The 15,631-nt window shown below is 38.4% G+C and overlaps 1 protein-coding gene across 1 annotated transcript; it reads left to right on the forward strand.

Annotated features, from left to right (window-relative positions):
- Positions 1-6,141: 6,141 nt before the first annotated feature.
- On the forward strand, positions 6,142-14,882 carry LOC133572743 (uncharacterized). Its single transcript, XM_072911972.1, has 3 exons — positions 6,142-6,243; positions 7,859-7,880; positions 12,788-14,882. The coding sequence occupies exon 3, from the start codon at positions 12,838-12,840 to the stop codon at positions 13,918-13,920; it is 1,083 nt and encodes a 360-aa protein (XP_072768073.1). The 5' UTR covers positions 6,142-6,243; positions 7,859-7,880; positions 12,788-12,837; the 3' UTR covers positions 13,921-14,882.
- The last annotated feature ends 749 nt before the right edge of the window (positions 14,883-15,631 follow it).

Here is a 15,631-nt window from a genome sequence, read left to right on the forward strand (position 1 = left end):
CCCATCCATCCATCCATTTTCTACCGCTTAATCCCTTCGGGGTCGCGGGGGGCGCTGGAGCCTATCTCAGCTACAATCGGGCGGAAGGCGGGGTACACCCTGGACAAGTCGCCACCTCATCGCAGGGCCAACACAGATAGACAGACAACATTCACACTCACATTCACACACTAGGGCCAATTTAGTGTTGCCAATCAACCTATCCCCAGGTGCATGTCTTTGGAGGTGGGAGGAAGCCGGAGTACCCGGAGGGAACCCACGCAGTCACAGGGAGGACATGCCAACTCCACACAGAAAGATCCCGAGCCCGGGATTGAACCCAAGACTACTCAGGACCTTCGTATTGTGAGGCAGATGCACTAACCCCTCTTCCACCGTGCTGCCCACTACTGAAATGCTCTCACATAAACAACTGAAATATTTTTCTCTCACACACTACTGAAACACTCATACACACTGCTAAAACACTCTTATACACACTACTGAAATGCTCTCACAAACAACTGAAATGTTTTTCTTTCACACACACTACTGAAACACTCTTATTCACACTACTGAAATGCTCTCACATAAACAACTGAAATGTTTTTCTCTCACACACACTACTGAAACACTCTCATACACTGCTAAAACACTCTTATACACACTACGGAAATGCTCTCACATAAACAACTGAAATGTTTTTCTCACACACACTACTGAAACACTCTTACACACACTACTTAAATGCTCTCATAGTCGTTTATATGAGAGCATTTCAGTAGTGTGTAAAAGGGTGTTTCAGGAGTGTTTGTGAGAGAAAAACAGTTCAGTTGTTTATGTGAGAGCATTTCAGTAGTGTATAATTCTGAATAATGTCCCTAACGGCCCCTCATACCTCATAGTCACACTGTCTTGAATGACAGTGTAACGTCTTGGAGCCATTCTGTGTGTAATTTGCTTGCAAGTGTGTGCATAACTGTTATATGTACTGTGTCTATATCGATATATATGTGTGTGTGAGTGTGTTTGTGTATATCATACATAACATTAAGATAATATTAAAACAGGTTGTCAATGTTCATATTTCTTTTGTGTGTTGATGTAAAGAAAACATAATTATTTTATTATTATTTAATAAACATTAAATGAAGATCTGTACTATAAAATTAAATAAGTGTTTTATTTCGTTGTTCATGGGCCTTGCATGAAAAACTAGGCAATTTACTGTATGATAAAGCTTTTAAAATAACGCCTGCCATATGTGACATTATTAATCCCATGATTTGAGAAATGGAATATAAAATATTGACAGTATACAAAATTAGAGTTATATTGTTGTGTCAATGAGGATTTGTGTTGACTATAAAACTATAATAGACAAAACATTTTTGTAGCACAAACAATTGGGACTGCATTGGGGACGTTTTGACAAGCTGTGTGTGTGTGTGGGGCCGGGGGACTGTTTATGAAGAACACTTTAATAACATAAAAACTACAATATTAAACAAAAACATTTTGCAGCAGAAACGAACCAACACAAATGATTGGGACAAGTTTGGTGATACTAATATTATCTCATTCTTTTTTTTAAGTCCTATTTTTGCTTACTCTGCAATTGATTGTGTATGCAAGGAAAACTACTATTTTGTCTTTAAAATGTTTGTGTATTCATATAATCTTTCCTTGTGCTTATTGGGATGTTCTCAAAAATGTGAGTTCCTTAAAAAATTGCTCTTGCCTTCAGTAAGTCCTGGAAAAAAGAAATAAGTGGAAAAAAGAGATGTTGTTATTAAAGAAGGATTTGATCTCTTTAACCACCCTAATGCCATAAAATGACAAAAACAAATCAGTAAAGAGATTAAATGTACATTAATAAAGCCCAAGGGGTCTTAACTAGATCAAGAGCAAAGTAGATAAAAGACTAAGAAATTTTTATTCTGCTGGAGAAAATAAAATGAAATAATATCATGAAAACATGAATTATGAAGCATGATGTCTGTGGAGAACATCTTCTCCCGGAGCAGCAGGCGTGGACCTCCAGTTTGGAGCAACAACCCTCCCGCGTTAAAATGGAAGAGGTACAGCTCCCCAACCACATTAAAGAGGACCCTCAGTCCCTTCTCTTTAAAGAGGAAGATGAGGAGCTACTTCCCCCATTCTTTCAGAGGAAGTAGAGCTACATCCCCCACACTTTAGGAAGAAGCCATAGTCCCGTTTATTTAGAGAGTAAGAGGAAAAACACAGCATCAGTCAGAATAGAGAGCACCTTGAAGGACTGATGTCCCCAAGATTCCATTGACTGGTGTCATTGTGAAGAGCGCAGATGATGAGGTCAAAAGTGAAAGTAAGGAGAAGAGAGAGGTGGAGCCTCCAAGCAGCAGCTCAACTCAACACAGGACAACAGAAGCTGATGAAGACCACTGTGAAGGATCACAAGCAGACAAGCTCTTGGCTCCACTATCAGATATTGATGACATGACGTCACACTCTCCTGATACTGATGATGAAGACTTTGAAGTTGGACTATGCCCCCTACTATAAGTGGTGAGCCCAATGGAGGGGCCTTCGAGCCCCATTTTCAGGCCTGGCTCCAGTGGGTGCCCCTTTGTCTGGTCCCTCTCCTAGGACTTGTTTGTCTTGGGAGACCCTACCAAGTGCATAAAGGCTCCCAGACAACATATCCTATAGAATCATTGGGACATGCAAACTCCTCTACCACGATAAGGTCGAAGCTCAGGAGAGGAGAGTTTTGACATTAAATATACAGTACAGGCCAAAGGTTTGGACACACCTTCTAATTCAACACGTTTTCTTTATTTTTATGACTATCTACATTGTAGATTGTCACTGAAGGCATCAAAACTATGAATGAACACATGTGGAGTTATGTACTTAACAAAAAAAGGTGAAATAACTGAAAACATGTTTTATGTTCTAGTTTCTTCAAAATAGCCACCCTTTGCTTTGATTACTGATTTGCACACTCTTGGCATTCTCTCGATGAGCTTCAAGAGGTAGTCGCCTGAAATGGTTTTCCTTATCAGTGTCAGAGTATGTTGGTGACGAACCCCAAGATGCAGAGATGGCAGGCTTTATCCAGGAAAACATGATTTAATTTAACACTATAGAAAAAAAAAACAAAAGGGTACAAACAAAAGGCGCGCATAAGGCGAAGAACAAACTTGGCTATGAACTAAAATAGCACAAAGGCTAACTGTCGACAAGAAACAAAAGCATTTACTGTGACACGAAGGAACTATGACATGAGCATAGTGAACAAAAGTAGACAGAGATACAACGACAAGTATTATGACAGGTAGTAGTGACAATAATCCAGCACTGACTGGAGAGGAAGGCAGGTTCAAATAGCAGGTGGCTGATTGACACCAGGTGTGGCCAGGTGCCAATCAGCCACAGCTGAGGGGACAAAGCACTCAGGGAGATAATCAGGAAATAACCAAAATAAGAGCGCTGACAGGAAACAAAGACAGGAAAAACCAAAACCTAACTGAACTGTCAGTGACAAACCTCACAATCAGGGTTGATTAGTGGACTTTCTTGCTTTATCAATGGGGTTGGCACCATAAGTTGTTTGGTGAATGAGAAGGTGTGTCCAAACGTTTGGCCTGTACTGTATATAATGTCTGTTTTTGGCTTTTATTTTAAACAAAATAAAAAAATATAAAAATGGCCCCCCCATACTTTGACTTTTCAGAATGCAGCCCTTGTTGGATAGAGTTTGGACACACCTGCCTCAAACCTTTGTGCTCTATTTTCCCATGTTTGCTGTATTTATAATTTGTTTCAGAATGTGCTGCAGGTCACAATGTTCGTAAATGACATTCTAATGTTAAAATTGCATTTATTTATTTTTTAAAGTTAATTCAAATTATGTGAGGGGTTATTTTAAGGAGATTAATCACAATTAATCAATATTCAAAAGTGTGATCAATCTAATTTTTGGACATCTTTCTGTTGTTTTTTAGTTATTAGTTTAAATATTTCAGCTTTTTCTCAGTATGTTTTTAGACACTGTTTTTAAAATGTTTGCTGTTTTATTTTGTTTGTATTTTCTGTATGCAATGTGCCACAAAAAACATGATACTTTGAACACAGCTGGTCTTAGAAAAGCATATCATTAACTGTCATAAAGTCATTCGTGGATCTTTACAGAACACATCAATTCCATTAAGTGTTTGAATGTGCTAATTGAGTCATGTACATTCAATTCAATTCTGATCTATGTTTAATTGACCACCCTATTATCACAAAATTTACATATTTTGTTTTTATTGCTATGTTTATTCGAGAGAAACTCTCAAATACTTTCAATCGACAAAACACTACTTTTTAAAGGTACTTTATATGCATTCAGGGCGATGTTTTTTTATATTGATTATGAGTTGAGTGCATCAACTGAGACAAAAGTATTGTATTGGTGTTGATAAGCAGTAAAGTAGATAATGGTTTTAAAGAGTGTTTTCTTGCAGGGTGGCTTAGCACATAAATAATAATAATAATAATCTGGCGACACCAATTTAAAAAGAATAAACAAGCAGGTGTACTGGATAATCCTGAGTCAACACTGCAAACTGGAGGCAGACTGGAGCAACTACAACCTTGCTGAGCACAGGATAAAAAAAATGGAATGTGTAGTAATTGAGCAGGCAGTTTATTGTTAGTACATGTAAATGTTGTATCATGATAAATGTTAGATGCATTACAAAATATTATTTTGAATTGAGTCCCCCTATCTTTACCATGAATTGTTGAAAAACTTATTCGGGTGTTACCATTTAGTGGTCAATTGTACGGAATATGTACTGTACTGTGCAATCTACTAATAAAAGTTTCAATCAATCAATCAATTGTCTGTATCAGAAAGGGAAGTTTTATCAGTGCAAATCCTTATAATATGCATTCATACTTTTTGATGGGGGAGGGGCAGATGTTTCTTATGATCAACAAATGTCACTCACTAATGGAAAACCAAACCTATATTTATTTATTTAAATGAAATAAATGCTAATGCTTGATTGTTAAATGGTTTAGGTTAGTGTATTCAATGGGTATTTCTGGTTGACGATACCACCATAACCATGCTTCTCACCCCTCAGGAAACTGGGATGATAAAAAATACAGCATTTATGCAATTATCTTATTAAATAATAGACATGTGGGTTTAAATTGTTGTGAGTTTGTGAAGTCCTTTAAGGCATTTTTGATTAAGGGCTATTAAATAACATTTGATTGATTGATTGACAAGGCAATAAAAATAGAGACACAGGTACTGATCAATCCTGCTATGTCTTCTTATTCTAGACTTTTATTAGTAGATTGCACAGTACAGTACATATTCCGTACAATTGACCACTAAATGGTAACACCTGAATAAGTTTTTCAACTTGTTTAAGTCGGGGTCCACTTAAGTCGGGGTCCAGCTGATTGGAGAGTTAGCTTTAGCAGCCAGTGGGTCTGTGACAGGAACGTGTCTTGCAAAATTACTTGTCCATAAGCATAATAATATAATAAAAACTCCACCAAAAATAATTACTTTTAATTACTAAGTTATATTGTATTCAAATTACTTTATTACTGTTATCTCCCCTGTTGTATGTTTTTATATTGCTCCCATTTTTGTGCAGAGATTGCAATAATTTATTGTAAATTGTAATAATGTATTTGCACGCAAATAATGTTATGTTTAGATAAAAAGAGGAATAACGTAAACAGGAAGTGACGTTGCCTCCTGCCTTGCACATGCGCAGACTGATCCAGTAAGGGTAGCAATCGTATCGTAAAAGGCTACAGAGCAGTGTAGTCTTTAATTATGCTTTTATTTCTCCAGTTTCACGTTTGTACACATTCTTATAAGGTGTGTCAAACTAAACTTTAGTTATTCTTCGTGTCAGAATGAACTCGACTCAAAGAACTTTGAAGCTTCTGAGGCTAACTTAGCCTGCTAGTTAGCTTAGCTTGCTAGCTGCCAATAAAGAAACACGGAAGTTATCAACACATCGCTAAGCAGTCACAAGTGCGAGTGTATAGTGTTGTGGTTGTGTGAAAATTTTTAAAATACAATAGCTGAGAGTGTTGGTGAATTAGCGACTAACTGCGGCTGTGGAAAAATATTTGTAGTATCATATAGAATGATAGCAGAGTACGACGAGGAACCTTCTCGAACAGAAGTGGGGAACTAGCGACAACGTCAAAGACTGGACGCTGTTTTCAAGAAGCATCAAGTTGTGTTACACAGAACAGGTTTGTTTACTTCTTACTCTCACATCTTTACTAACTGTATGTTTCATCATTGACATGAAAGGACACATGGAATACATGGGTTTCCGTTAGTGAAGGATTATGGGTAATCATCGCGACAGCCGCCGTCTTGTGTGTCATAACTTTGTTTATTCGCCTGCGGCAGTTTTTCTAAATATTTTTTGCACTTTTGCTTCGACAATGACGTTAATTTCGGGAAATTTGAAAGAGGACTTGGTAGTTTTCTACAAACAGACCTTAGATGGTGTTTGCAAAGCCAGGTTTTTACATGAATTGAAGGATATTGGCAATAGAGATCCGTATAAAATGGGAAAAGATGAATGGACTACTGATTTGGAATCTTACCCTGATATAAGTTACCCGGACATCGTCAACTATTTACAATGTAAGTGCCTATACTCTGGATGAGCTCAAGGGCTATAAGTCGCTAAAAGCGTACAATTTCTTTGTGTGTGAGAGGGTACAGGAAATGAATCTGCCTACAAAGGAAGATAAATGTGTGCTCATTGCTCGTGTTAATCACTCCCAGATATCAACTGATCCATGTTTGGTGCCATGGGTCATATCAGAGAAGACCGGTTGTGTTTTATCAGGACACTGTACGTGTATGGCGGGCATTTGTGAAATATGTTAATTTGCAATTGAAGCGAGCATGAAGAGGCGCGACAGCACAACAGTTACACAAGAAACATTTTACTCGCTAATTCGACAGCCTTTGTTTTCGAAAAGGAAAACAACATAATTCAAAGCACATTACCTGTTACAAAATGATCAGAGGAAACTTAATTGTGTCGTTTTGCGTCTAGCCAGCCACAGGTTGCGCCTTTCAGGATGGATTCAGGATGCTTTATTATTGTCCATTATTTAACATGTACAAGACACATAACAACTGAAATTACATTTTCGGCACAGTCCAACTAAGAGCAGACATACGTTACAGGGAGACAAGACGGGACAGTCAAAGGCTGGACCCCCAGGAGGGGGTCCAGACTGAGTCCAAGGGAAAAAACCTAATTTGCCATAGCACACATAAACATGTTACATATAATCACAACAACTCGCAACGGGGGGGGGGTTGGGGCCCTTTCTGTCGACAGTCGCTCGGTTTTATTTTCTCTGCTTTACAATGACCATAGGAATATCGTAGTACTTTGTGGTTCCTTGACCTGAATATGCGCGATTTCTACAACCCCACACGACGCATGTGTGACCCATTTCGCACGAAAATAACAATAGGGGCGTGCTTGGTTAAAAGTGTTTGCATTCAGGTTTTGCTTAGTTTTGACACATAAGCTGGCGGACGTCATAGGAAACCTATCTATAACTTCCCTGACTGGAGAGGAGCACTGTGAAGAAGTGAAAGTAGGAAGCAAATTTGTGTTTGTACACAATAAAATAAAAATAATCATAAATTGTATAATTAAAACAACTGCTTTTTTCCCCTACAAAACTGTAATCTATTCATAGCAGCAGAGCAATAGTAAAAGGGAACTGCATATTTTTGCAGGAAAGTTTCCCCACCATTCACAATCCCTATGGCAGACAAGCGCTCACATGTCTCTCTTTTTGTGCATTCTAAATTGGGGGAAAACAACAGCATGAGGCAGCTAACACTGGAGGTAATGGGAATTATGCGTACTAACACTCTAAATAACCTCCAACAAAGTTGTATATACATTCTCTCAGTATATTTGTAATGTAGTAACAGATACATTCATAGGTTTGTTGGTCATTTTAAGCATTGCTGGAACTTTTTGGGGGGTGCTGTGATTTTACAGTGCACATAACCCTCGCTTTTTCGATCAAAAACAACTACCACTAATCATGGCAGACATTATGAGAGCCAACAACGACCATTTTGGGACAAATGATGATCCAGAACTTTATTTTTTAGCCTGACTATAGTTAAAGTTAAGTTAAAGTACCAATGATTGTCACACACACACTAGGTGTGGTGAAATTTGTCCTCTGCATTTGACCCATCCCCTTGTTCACCCCCTGGGAGGTGAGGGGAGCAGTGGGCAGCAGCGGTGCCGCGCCCGGGAATCATTTTTGGTGATTTAACCCCCAATTCCAACCCTTGATGCTGAGTGCCAAGCAGGGACGTATTGGGTCCCATTTTTATAGTCTTTGGTATGACTCGGCCGGGGTTTGAACTCACAACCTACCGATCTCAGGGCGGACACTCTAACCACTAGGCCACTGAGTAGGTGGACAAGCTACACGTTTTAGAAGCTGAGTGATAAGCAGCTCTAGTTTTAGGCAAACACCAGCATTATGTAGCAGTTTTGCTAAGTGCTAAACAAGAAATACAAATTGCAAACATAACAAAACAACCATTTACTGTACAATATGCGCTTTCACTGGGATGGCATCTAATGGTATGTTTATATCTTTCAGCACAAGACTTGTGTTCCCCGTTTGGATGATAAAGTCATCATAATCCTCACGTAAAAAATGCTGGGATTAAATGACCTTGTCACATCTTCTTAGCAATGTCTTTGGTTTTAAGTTGAATTAAAGCTGCAAGCAGCCATAGACGGGACCTGCCTTTGCCCAGTCAACATATCTTTACCCGCACAGTGCCTACCTTCTCTGCATTGTGTGGTCACGCTGATGCTTCCTGCTTTTAAGCGGCCATCTTGAGACGGCAGCAGCGCAGCAGCATTAGTGCAGCGGTTCTTTGAAGGCTCGTAAAATCAAAACCGGAGCAGTAATTAAAACTCTTTCGTCAACGTTTAATCAGAAGGGTTCAATCTCTCTCCTGTGCTTGTTTGAAGCAAACACGACAAACGCGCTCAGAGGAGATAATGTTTAAAAAAAAGGAGACTGTTTTTACTAAACTTTTGTTTTGAAGGGGGAATTGCCAACTTCCTGTTGATTTTTGCTGAAGGATGTCAATATATGAAATGTAGGTCTAAGTGAGACCTACATAGAGGTTTTTGTTTCATGTCTCTACGACATTCGTACTGGAAGTTACAGGTAGTTTTGTCTGAGTTTTCTTCCTAGGAGCAGTTGTGTCTGTGTCTTCTTCCTAGGGAGCGCTAGGGCGCAATTTTGAGTTTTGGGGTTGGGTTTTTTTTTAGATTGCAATTTTTGCCAGTCCTGATGTGTGTGTCCAGTTTGGTGAGTTTCGAAGCATGTTAAGGGGGTCAAATTACAGCTCAAAGAGGCAAAAGTGACTGTTTTTAGTAAACTTTTGTTTTGAAGGGGGAATTGCCAACTTCCTGTTGATTTTTGCTGAAGGAAGTCAATGCATGAAATCTAGGTGTAAGTCAGACCTACATAGAGGTTTTTGTTTCATGTCTCTACGACATTATTACCGGAAGTTACAAGCAGTTTTGTTTGTGTTTTTTCCTAGGGGGCGCTAGAGCGCAATTTTGAGTTTTTTTTTTAAATTTTATTAGATGGCAATTTTCGCCAGTCCTGGTGTGTGTGTCAAATATGGTGAGTTTTGAAGCATGTTAAAGGAGTCAAATTATAGCTCAAAGAGGCGGCGGAATAATAATAATAAAACCTTACAATTACAATAGGGTCCTCTGTCCCAAAAGAACATTGCGGTCCCTAATTAGCCACAACCTTCAACTATACAGGTGCAAGGCATGATTTATCATCGAGCACAAACTTTAACCAACTCAGAGGTGATGCAGCAGCTCAGTATGTCAAAGAGTTCCTCTGCGTTCGCTCTTACAATAACAAGAGGCCCTTTTCCACAAAAAGTTCAGGAACTTTAGATTTTTGGCACCTCCAGTATTTGGATCTATAGGTTCCTGTAAGTGTGTCGTTTGTGTTTCCACCACATTTCATAGTTCAGTGTAGTTTACACAAATCAGGCTGATGATGTATCGAGGAGTGGTTTACACTGATACCATGTAAATAAACAGACAAGATCACAGTTATTTTACTAAATTCTAAGTAAATAAAACATAAAGCAATAATATACTAAACAATATTATGTACAAAATAAAGTATACCCAATTGTCATAAAAAGTCAGGCTTTTGTCCGCAATGTCCAACAGATGGAAAGTTGTCCTCTCAGTAATTGATGAATTCACGAGGGTCAGGTGAGTCCTTATGGTCAATTTCAGCTATAAATGGCAGTATATAAAAATTAAATGTCAGTGTTCCTGCAAGTCGAAAGTTCCTTTTGTTCTGTCACATTCTTAGGCCCTTTTCCACCGCAGGAACTTGTACGGGAACGTTCCCATTTACCCGGGTAAATAAAGTTCCCCCAGCGTTTCCATCAAAAACTACCCAGGTAGATTTAGTTCTTCAGTAACTTTTCAAAGTTCCTACCAGCTACGTGGGACTTTTGGAAGGTTCCCAGTACCTTATTGAGGGCGGGCTGTTCTGTTGAACGCTGATTGGTTAGACACATTTAGGGGCATTCTTAAAGGGGAACATTATCACAATTTCAGAAGGGTTAAAACCATTAAAAATCAGTTCCCAGTGGCTTATTTTATTTTTCGAAGTTTTTTTCAAAATTTTACCCATCACGCAATATCCCTAAAAAAGCTTCAAAGTGCCTGATTTTAACCATCGTTATATACACCCGTCCATTTTCCTGTGACGTCACACAGTGATGCCAATACACATAAACATGGCGGAAAGAACAGCAAGGTATAGCGACATTAGCTCAGATTCAGACTCGGATTTCAGCGGCTTAAGCGATTCAACAGATTACGCATGTATTGAAACGGATGGTTGTAGTGTGGAGGCAGGTAGCGAAAACGAAATTGAAGAAGAAACTGAAGCTATTGAGCCATATCGGTTTGAACCGTATGCAAGCAAAACCGACGAAAACGACACGACAGCCAGCGACACGGGAGAAAGCGAGAACGAATTTGGCGATTGCCTTCTAACCAACGATTGGTATGTGTTTGTTTGGCATTAAAGGAAACTATCAACTATGAACTAGGTTTACAGCATATGAAATACATTTGGCAACAACATGCACTTTGAGAGTGCAGACAGCCCAGTTTTCATCAATTAATATATTCTGTAGACATACCCTTATCTGCTCTCTTTTCCTGAAAGCTGATCTGTCCAGTCCAGTTGGAAATGCATCTGCTTTGAGTGTCGCAGGATATCCACACATTCTTGCCATCTCTGTCGTAGCATAGCTTTCGTCGGTAAAGTGTGCAGAACAAACGTCTAATTTCTTGCCACTTTCGCATCTTTGGGCCACTGGTGCAACTTGAATCCGTCCCTGTTCGTGTTGTTACACCCTCCGACAACACACCGACGAGGCATGATGTCTCCAAGGTACGGAAAACAGTCGAAAAAACGGAAAATAACAGAGCTGATTTGATGGCGGATTGCTTCCCGATGTGACGCGACGTTGTGACGTCATCGCTCCGAGAGCGAATAATAGAAAGGCGTTTAATTCGCCAAAATTCACCCATTTAGAGTTCGGAAATCGGTTAAAAAAATATATGGTCTTTTTCTGCAACATCAAGGTATATATTGACGCTTACATAGGTCTGGTGATAATGTTCTCCTTTAATACTTCTTTTTCAAACACAGCACCGCCATTTACAGAATGCTAGACATCTCGTTTTGTTCTTGTGTATTTCTATTACAACAAACTTGACAACGGAGAGAAAGAAAAACAAAAGGAACTTTTGTTTTCCAGGCCCTTTTTTGGGGCATGTTTGTGCTGAAGAACGCTGATCAGTGGAACTATCTTGCAGCGATTTTCAGCCGCAGTCTTTATACTGTATGCGGTTTATTGTTGTTGTATTATTTGTACAAACTTCATGTTGATACACAAAGCTACGAGAAGTGGACTGACTCTGTTTAGCTTATTTACGGAGGAGTGTAAAGCCGGACTCGAAGCAACGACCTCAGCTGCATTCTACTCTGAGACTTTGTTGGACAAGTATGAAATAAAGAAGGCAGTATACCACTGGAACAAAGGTAAATTACATCAAATATTAACTCTTTACTTTATTAAATCTTGTACAAGTAGTAAATGGCACTCCATTTGTGTAGTTATTAGCCTCACCCCGAGTGAACAGATTACTAATGCTAACAAGCTAACGCTAAAGTCGGTGTGTTTGTGTTGTTGCAGTGAGATAATCACTGACATTTATTCTTTATATATTGTTAGTCACAACTGAAATGCACCAAAAGGAATTGCCTGACCCTCATGAATTTATCATTTACTGAGAGGATGACTTTCTGACTGTTGGACATTGCAGAAAAAACCCTGATATTTATGAACAATTTGGTACACTTAATTTTTTATATCATATCGTTTTGTATTTTATTGCCTAGTATTTCATTTAATCAATATGTATTTATTGTTACATTATATCTTTATAATCTATTCTTCAAATGTACTTTGGCAAACAGTAAGTTAAATTAAAGATGAACAATCAACCAATTTGTTTATTGATAATATAATGAAGTTACTGTAAAACTAAGCACACGAAGGAAAGTACATTAATACACTAATTGTTTCATGTGACTTAGCAAAGCTGGACCTTTCAAAATTATGTTTTTTTATTTTTGTGTCCTGCAGACGTCTGTGAAGAACATCTTCTTCCCGAGCAGCAGGAGTGGACTTCCAGGATGGAGCAGGAGCAACCCCAGCCCTCCCATATTGAAATGGAAGAGGCGGCGCCACATCCTCACAACATTAAAGAGGAAGAGGAGGAACACAGCATCAGTCAGAATGGAGATCATCTTGAAGGACTAGAGGAGGTTGATGTCCCCAAGATTCCATTGAATGTTGTCATTGTGAAGATTGAAGAAGATGAGGTCCAAAGTGAAAGTGAGGAGAAGAGAGAGGCGGAGCCTCCAAGCAGCAGCTCAACTCAACACATGACAACAGAAGCTGATGGAGACCACTGTGGAGGATCACAAGCAGACAAGCTCTTAGCTCCACTATCAGATAGTGATGACATGACGTCACACTCTGCTGACACTGACGATGAAGACCCTGAAGCTGATACGACATGTCACGCTGACAACACACACTTTGAATGTTCTCACTGTGTCAAAACTTTTAACCGCCGTCGTAATCTGAAAACACACATGAGAACACACACTGGCGAGAAACCTTTTTCCTGTCCATTCTGTGGTAAAGGTTTTACACAAAAAAGTGATATGAAAACACACATGAGAGTACACACTGGTGAAAAACCTTTTTCTTGTCCAAGCTGCGGTAAATGTTATACACACAATTGGGAGTTGAAAAGACACATGACAACACACACTGAAAAAAAACCCATTCTCTGTTCAATCTGTGGTAAAGGCTTTCAACGAAATATGAATTTTAAAATACACATGAGAATACACACTGGTGAAAAACCTTTTTCTTGTTCAAGCTGTTGCAAATGTTTTATACAAAAATGGGAGTTGAGAAGACACATGAGAACACACACTGGTGAAAAACCCTTTTCTTGTTCAAGCTGTGGTAAAGGTTTTACAAAAAATTGGGAGCTGAAAAGACACATGATAACACACACCGATGAAAAACCCTTTGTCTGTTCAATCTGTGCCAAAAGTTTTATGCGAGATCAGCACTTGAAAAGACACATGAGAGAACACACCGGTGAAAAACCCTTTTCCTGTTCAATCTGCGCTCGAGGTTTTGTACGAAAAGATGCGTTGAAAACACACATGGGAACACACACTGGTGATGAAGTGTGATGAAAGATTCTATTAAAAGTACACACAAGTGAGAATATCAACAGCAATTGAAGCTGCAGGATTTTAAATAAACTCAACTTTAACATAGACCTAAGAACATCACTACATATAAAAGTGTGACCTCATTGTGTGTGTAACAGAATCTTGTTAATGTTTCTACCGTTTAAAGATCACATGTGTTCACATTAGTGTTCTAAGTATGTGCATAAGTTTACAAAATAGTGTACATTTATTTAAAATGAACACATTCTTTGGGTCCTCGGCTTATTTTTACTACCCTTATATTTACTTTATTGGTTTTAAAATTCAACGGAACAAACCAATTTTTTTTATATGATATACACTTATTTTCTTTTTGAGTACACATAAATATTTTAGTTCATATTTGGTTTCCATCTGAAACATCTTCTGGACCACTTGTGGAAGCTTTTTATTATTTACTTTATATATAATTTGAGCAGTTGTGTATTCTACAAGATTATTTACTTTTAACATGTTCTCACCCCATGTTTGACCTTTTTCCCACCTTTGCAGCGACCCATCAATGTATCTATTCTCTCTACTCTGTATGATGCATGTCTGATTTTGTACTGAAAATGTAATTTCATTGTAAGTTTTAAGTACAATGACAATTAATTACCATTCCATGTGTGACTTTACGAAGCTTTTGTTAAGTCTTGATAATTCAGAGTAATCCTTATTACTCTCTTTTGTAATATGAATATTGGGTTTGTGATTGTTTAATTGCCAGACTTTTATGCAATAAGCTTCAACTAAAGTTAGGTACATTGCATGTGGTAAATATTTGTTGAGTATGATGTTTCATATTCATACAATGTGAAGCTGAGCTATCTTGATGTAGGAAAGATTAAAGCGCATGTACAACCAGGAGCAGCAGCGTTAAGAGGTGTCATTTCAAATATACTTTCAGAAATGTCAATGGAAGAAGTGGAAACAAAAGAGTAAAGGTGACAAAAATATAAAAGACACAACAAATGTGCAGCACAAATGATTGGGACTGGCTTGGGGATGTTTTGACAAGGTGCTGGTTATGAATAAAACATAAAAACTAATAGTTGGGCAAAATAATTTTGTAGCACAAAGATTAAGGATAACACAAGCTGGAGGGGTCAACTCCAGACAGGTATTTCACCTAATATTTAGAATTAGGGTTTGACAATTTGCTCATTAAATTTTGTAAGGTCTTAGTTGCTCTGCAAATGATTATGTATGCGGAGAAAACTATTTTGTTCTCAGAAATGTGAGTTCTCGAAATTTCGAAGAATAACATTTTCTCTTGGCTTCATTAAAGGGGAACATTATCACAATTTCAGAATGGTTAAAACCATTAAAAATCAGTTCCCAGTGGCTTATTATATTTTTCGAAGTTTTTTTCAAAATTTTACCCATCACGCAATATCCCTAAAAAAAGCTTTAAAGTGCCTGATTTTAACCATCGTTATAAACACCCGTCCATTTTCCTGTGACGTCACATAGTGAAGCCAACACAAACAAACATGGCGGAAAGAACAGCAAGCTATAGCGACATTAGCTCGGATTCAGACTCGGATTTCAGCGGCTTAAGCGATTCAACAGATTGCGAATGTATTGAAACGGATGGTTGTAGTGTGGAGGCAGGTAGCGAAAACGAAATTGAAGAAGAAACTGAAGCTATTGAGCCATATCGGGTTGAACCGTATGCAAGCGAAAC

This window comes from Nerophis lumbriciformis, linkage group LG30 (genome assembly GCF_033978685.3).
Source record: "Nerophis lumbriciformis linkage group LG30, RoL_Nlum_v2.1, whole genome shotgun sequence".
In the NCBI taxonomy this organism is placed as follows: Eukaryota; Metazoa; Chordata; class Actinopteri; order Syngnathiformes; family Syngnathidae; genus Nerophis; species Nerophis lumbriciformis.

Excerpts from the sequence above, each read along its gene's own strand:
- LOC133572743 (XM_072911972.1), top strand. The coding sequence starts at position 12,838 with ATGGAGCAGGAGCAACCCCAGCCCTCCCATATTGAAATGGAAGAGGCG.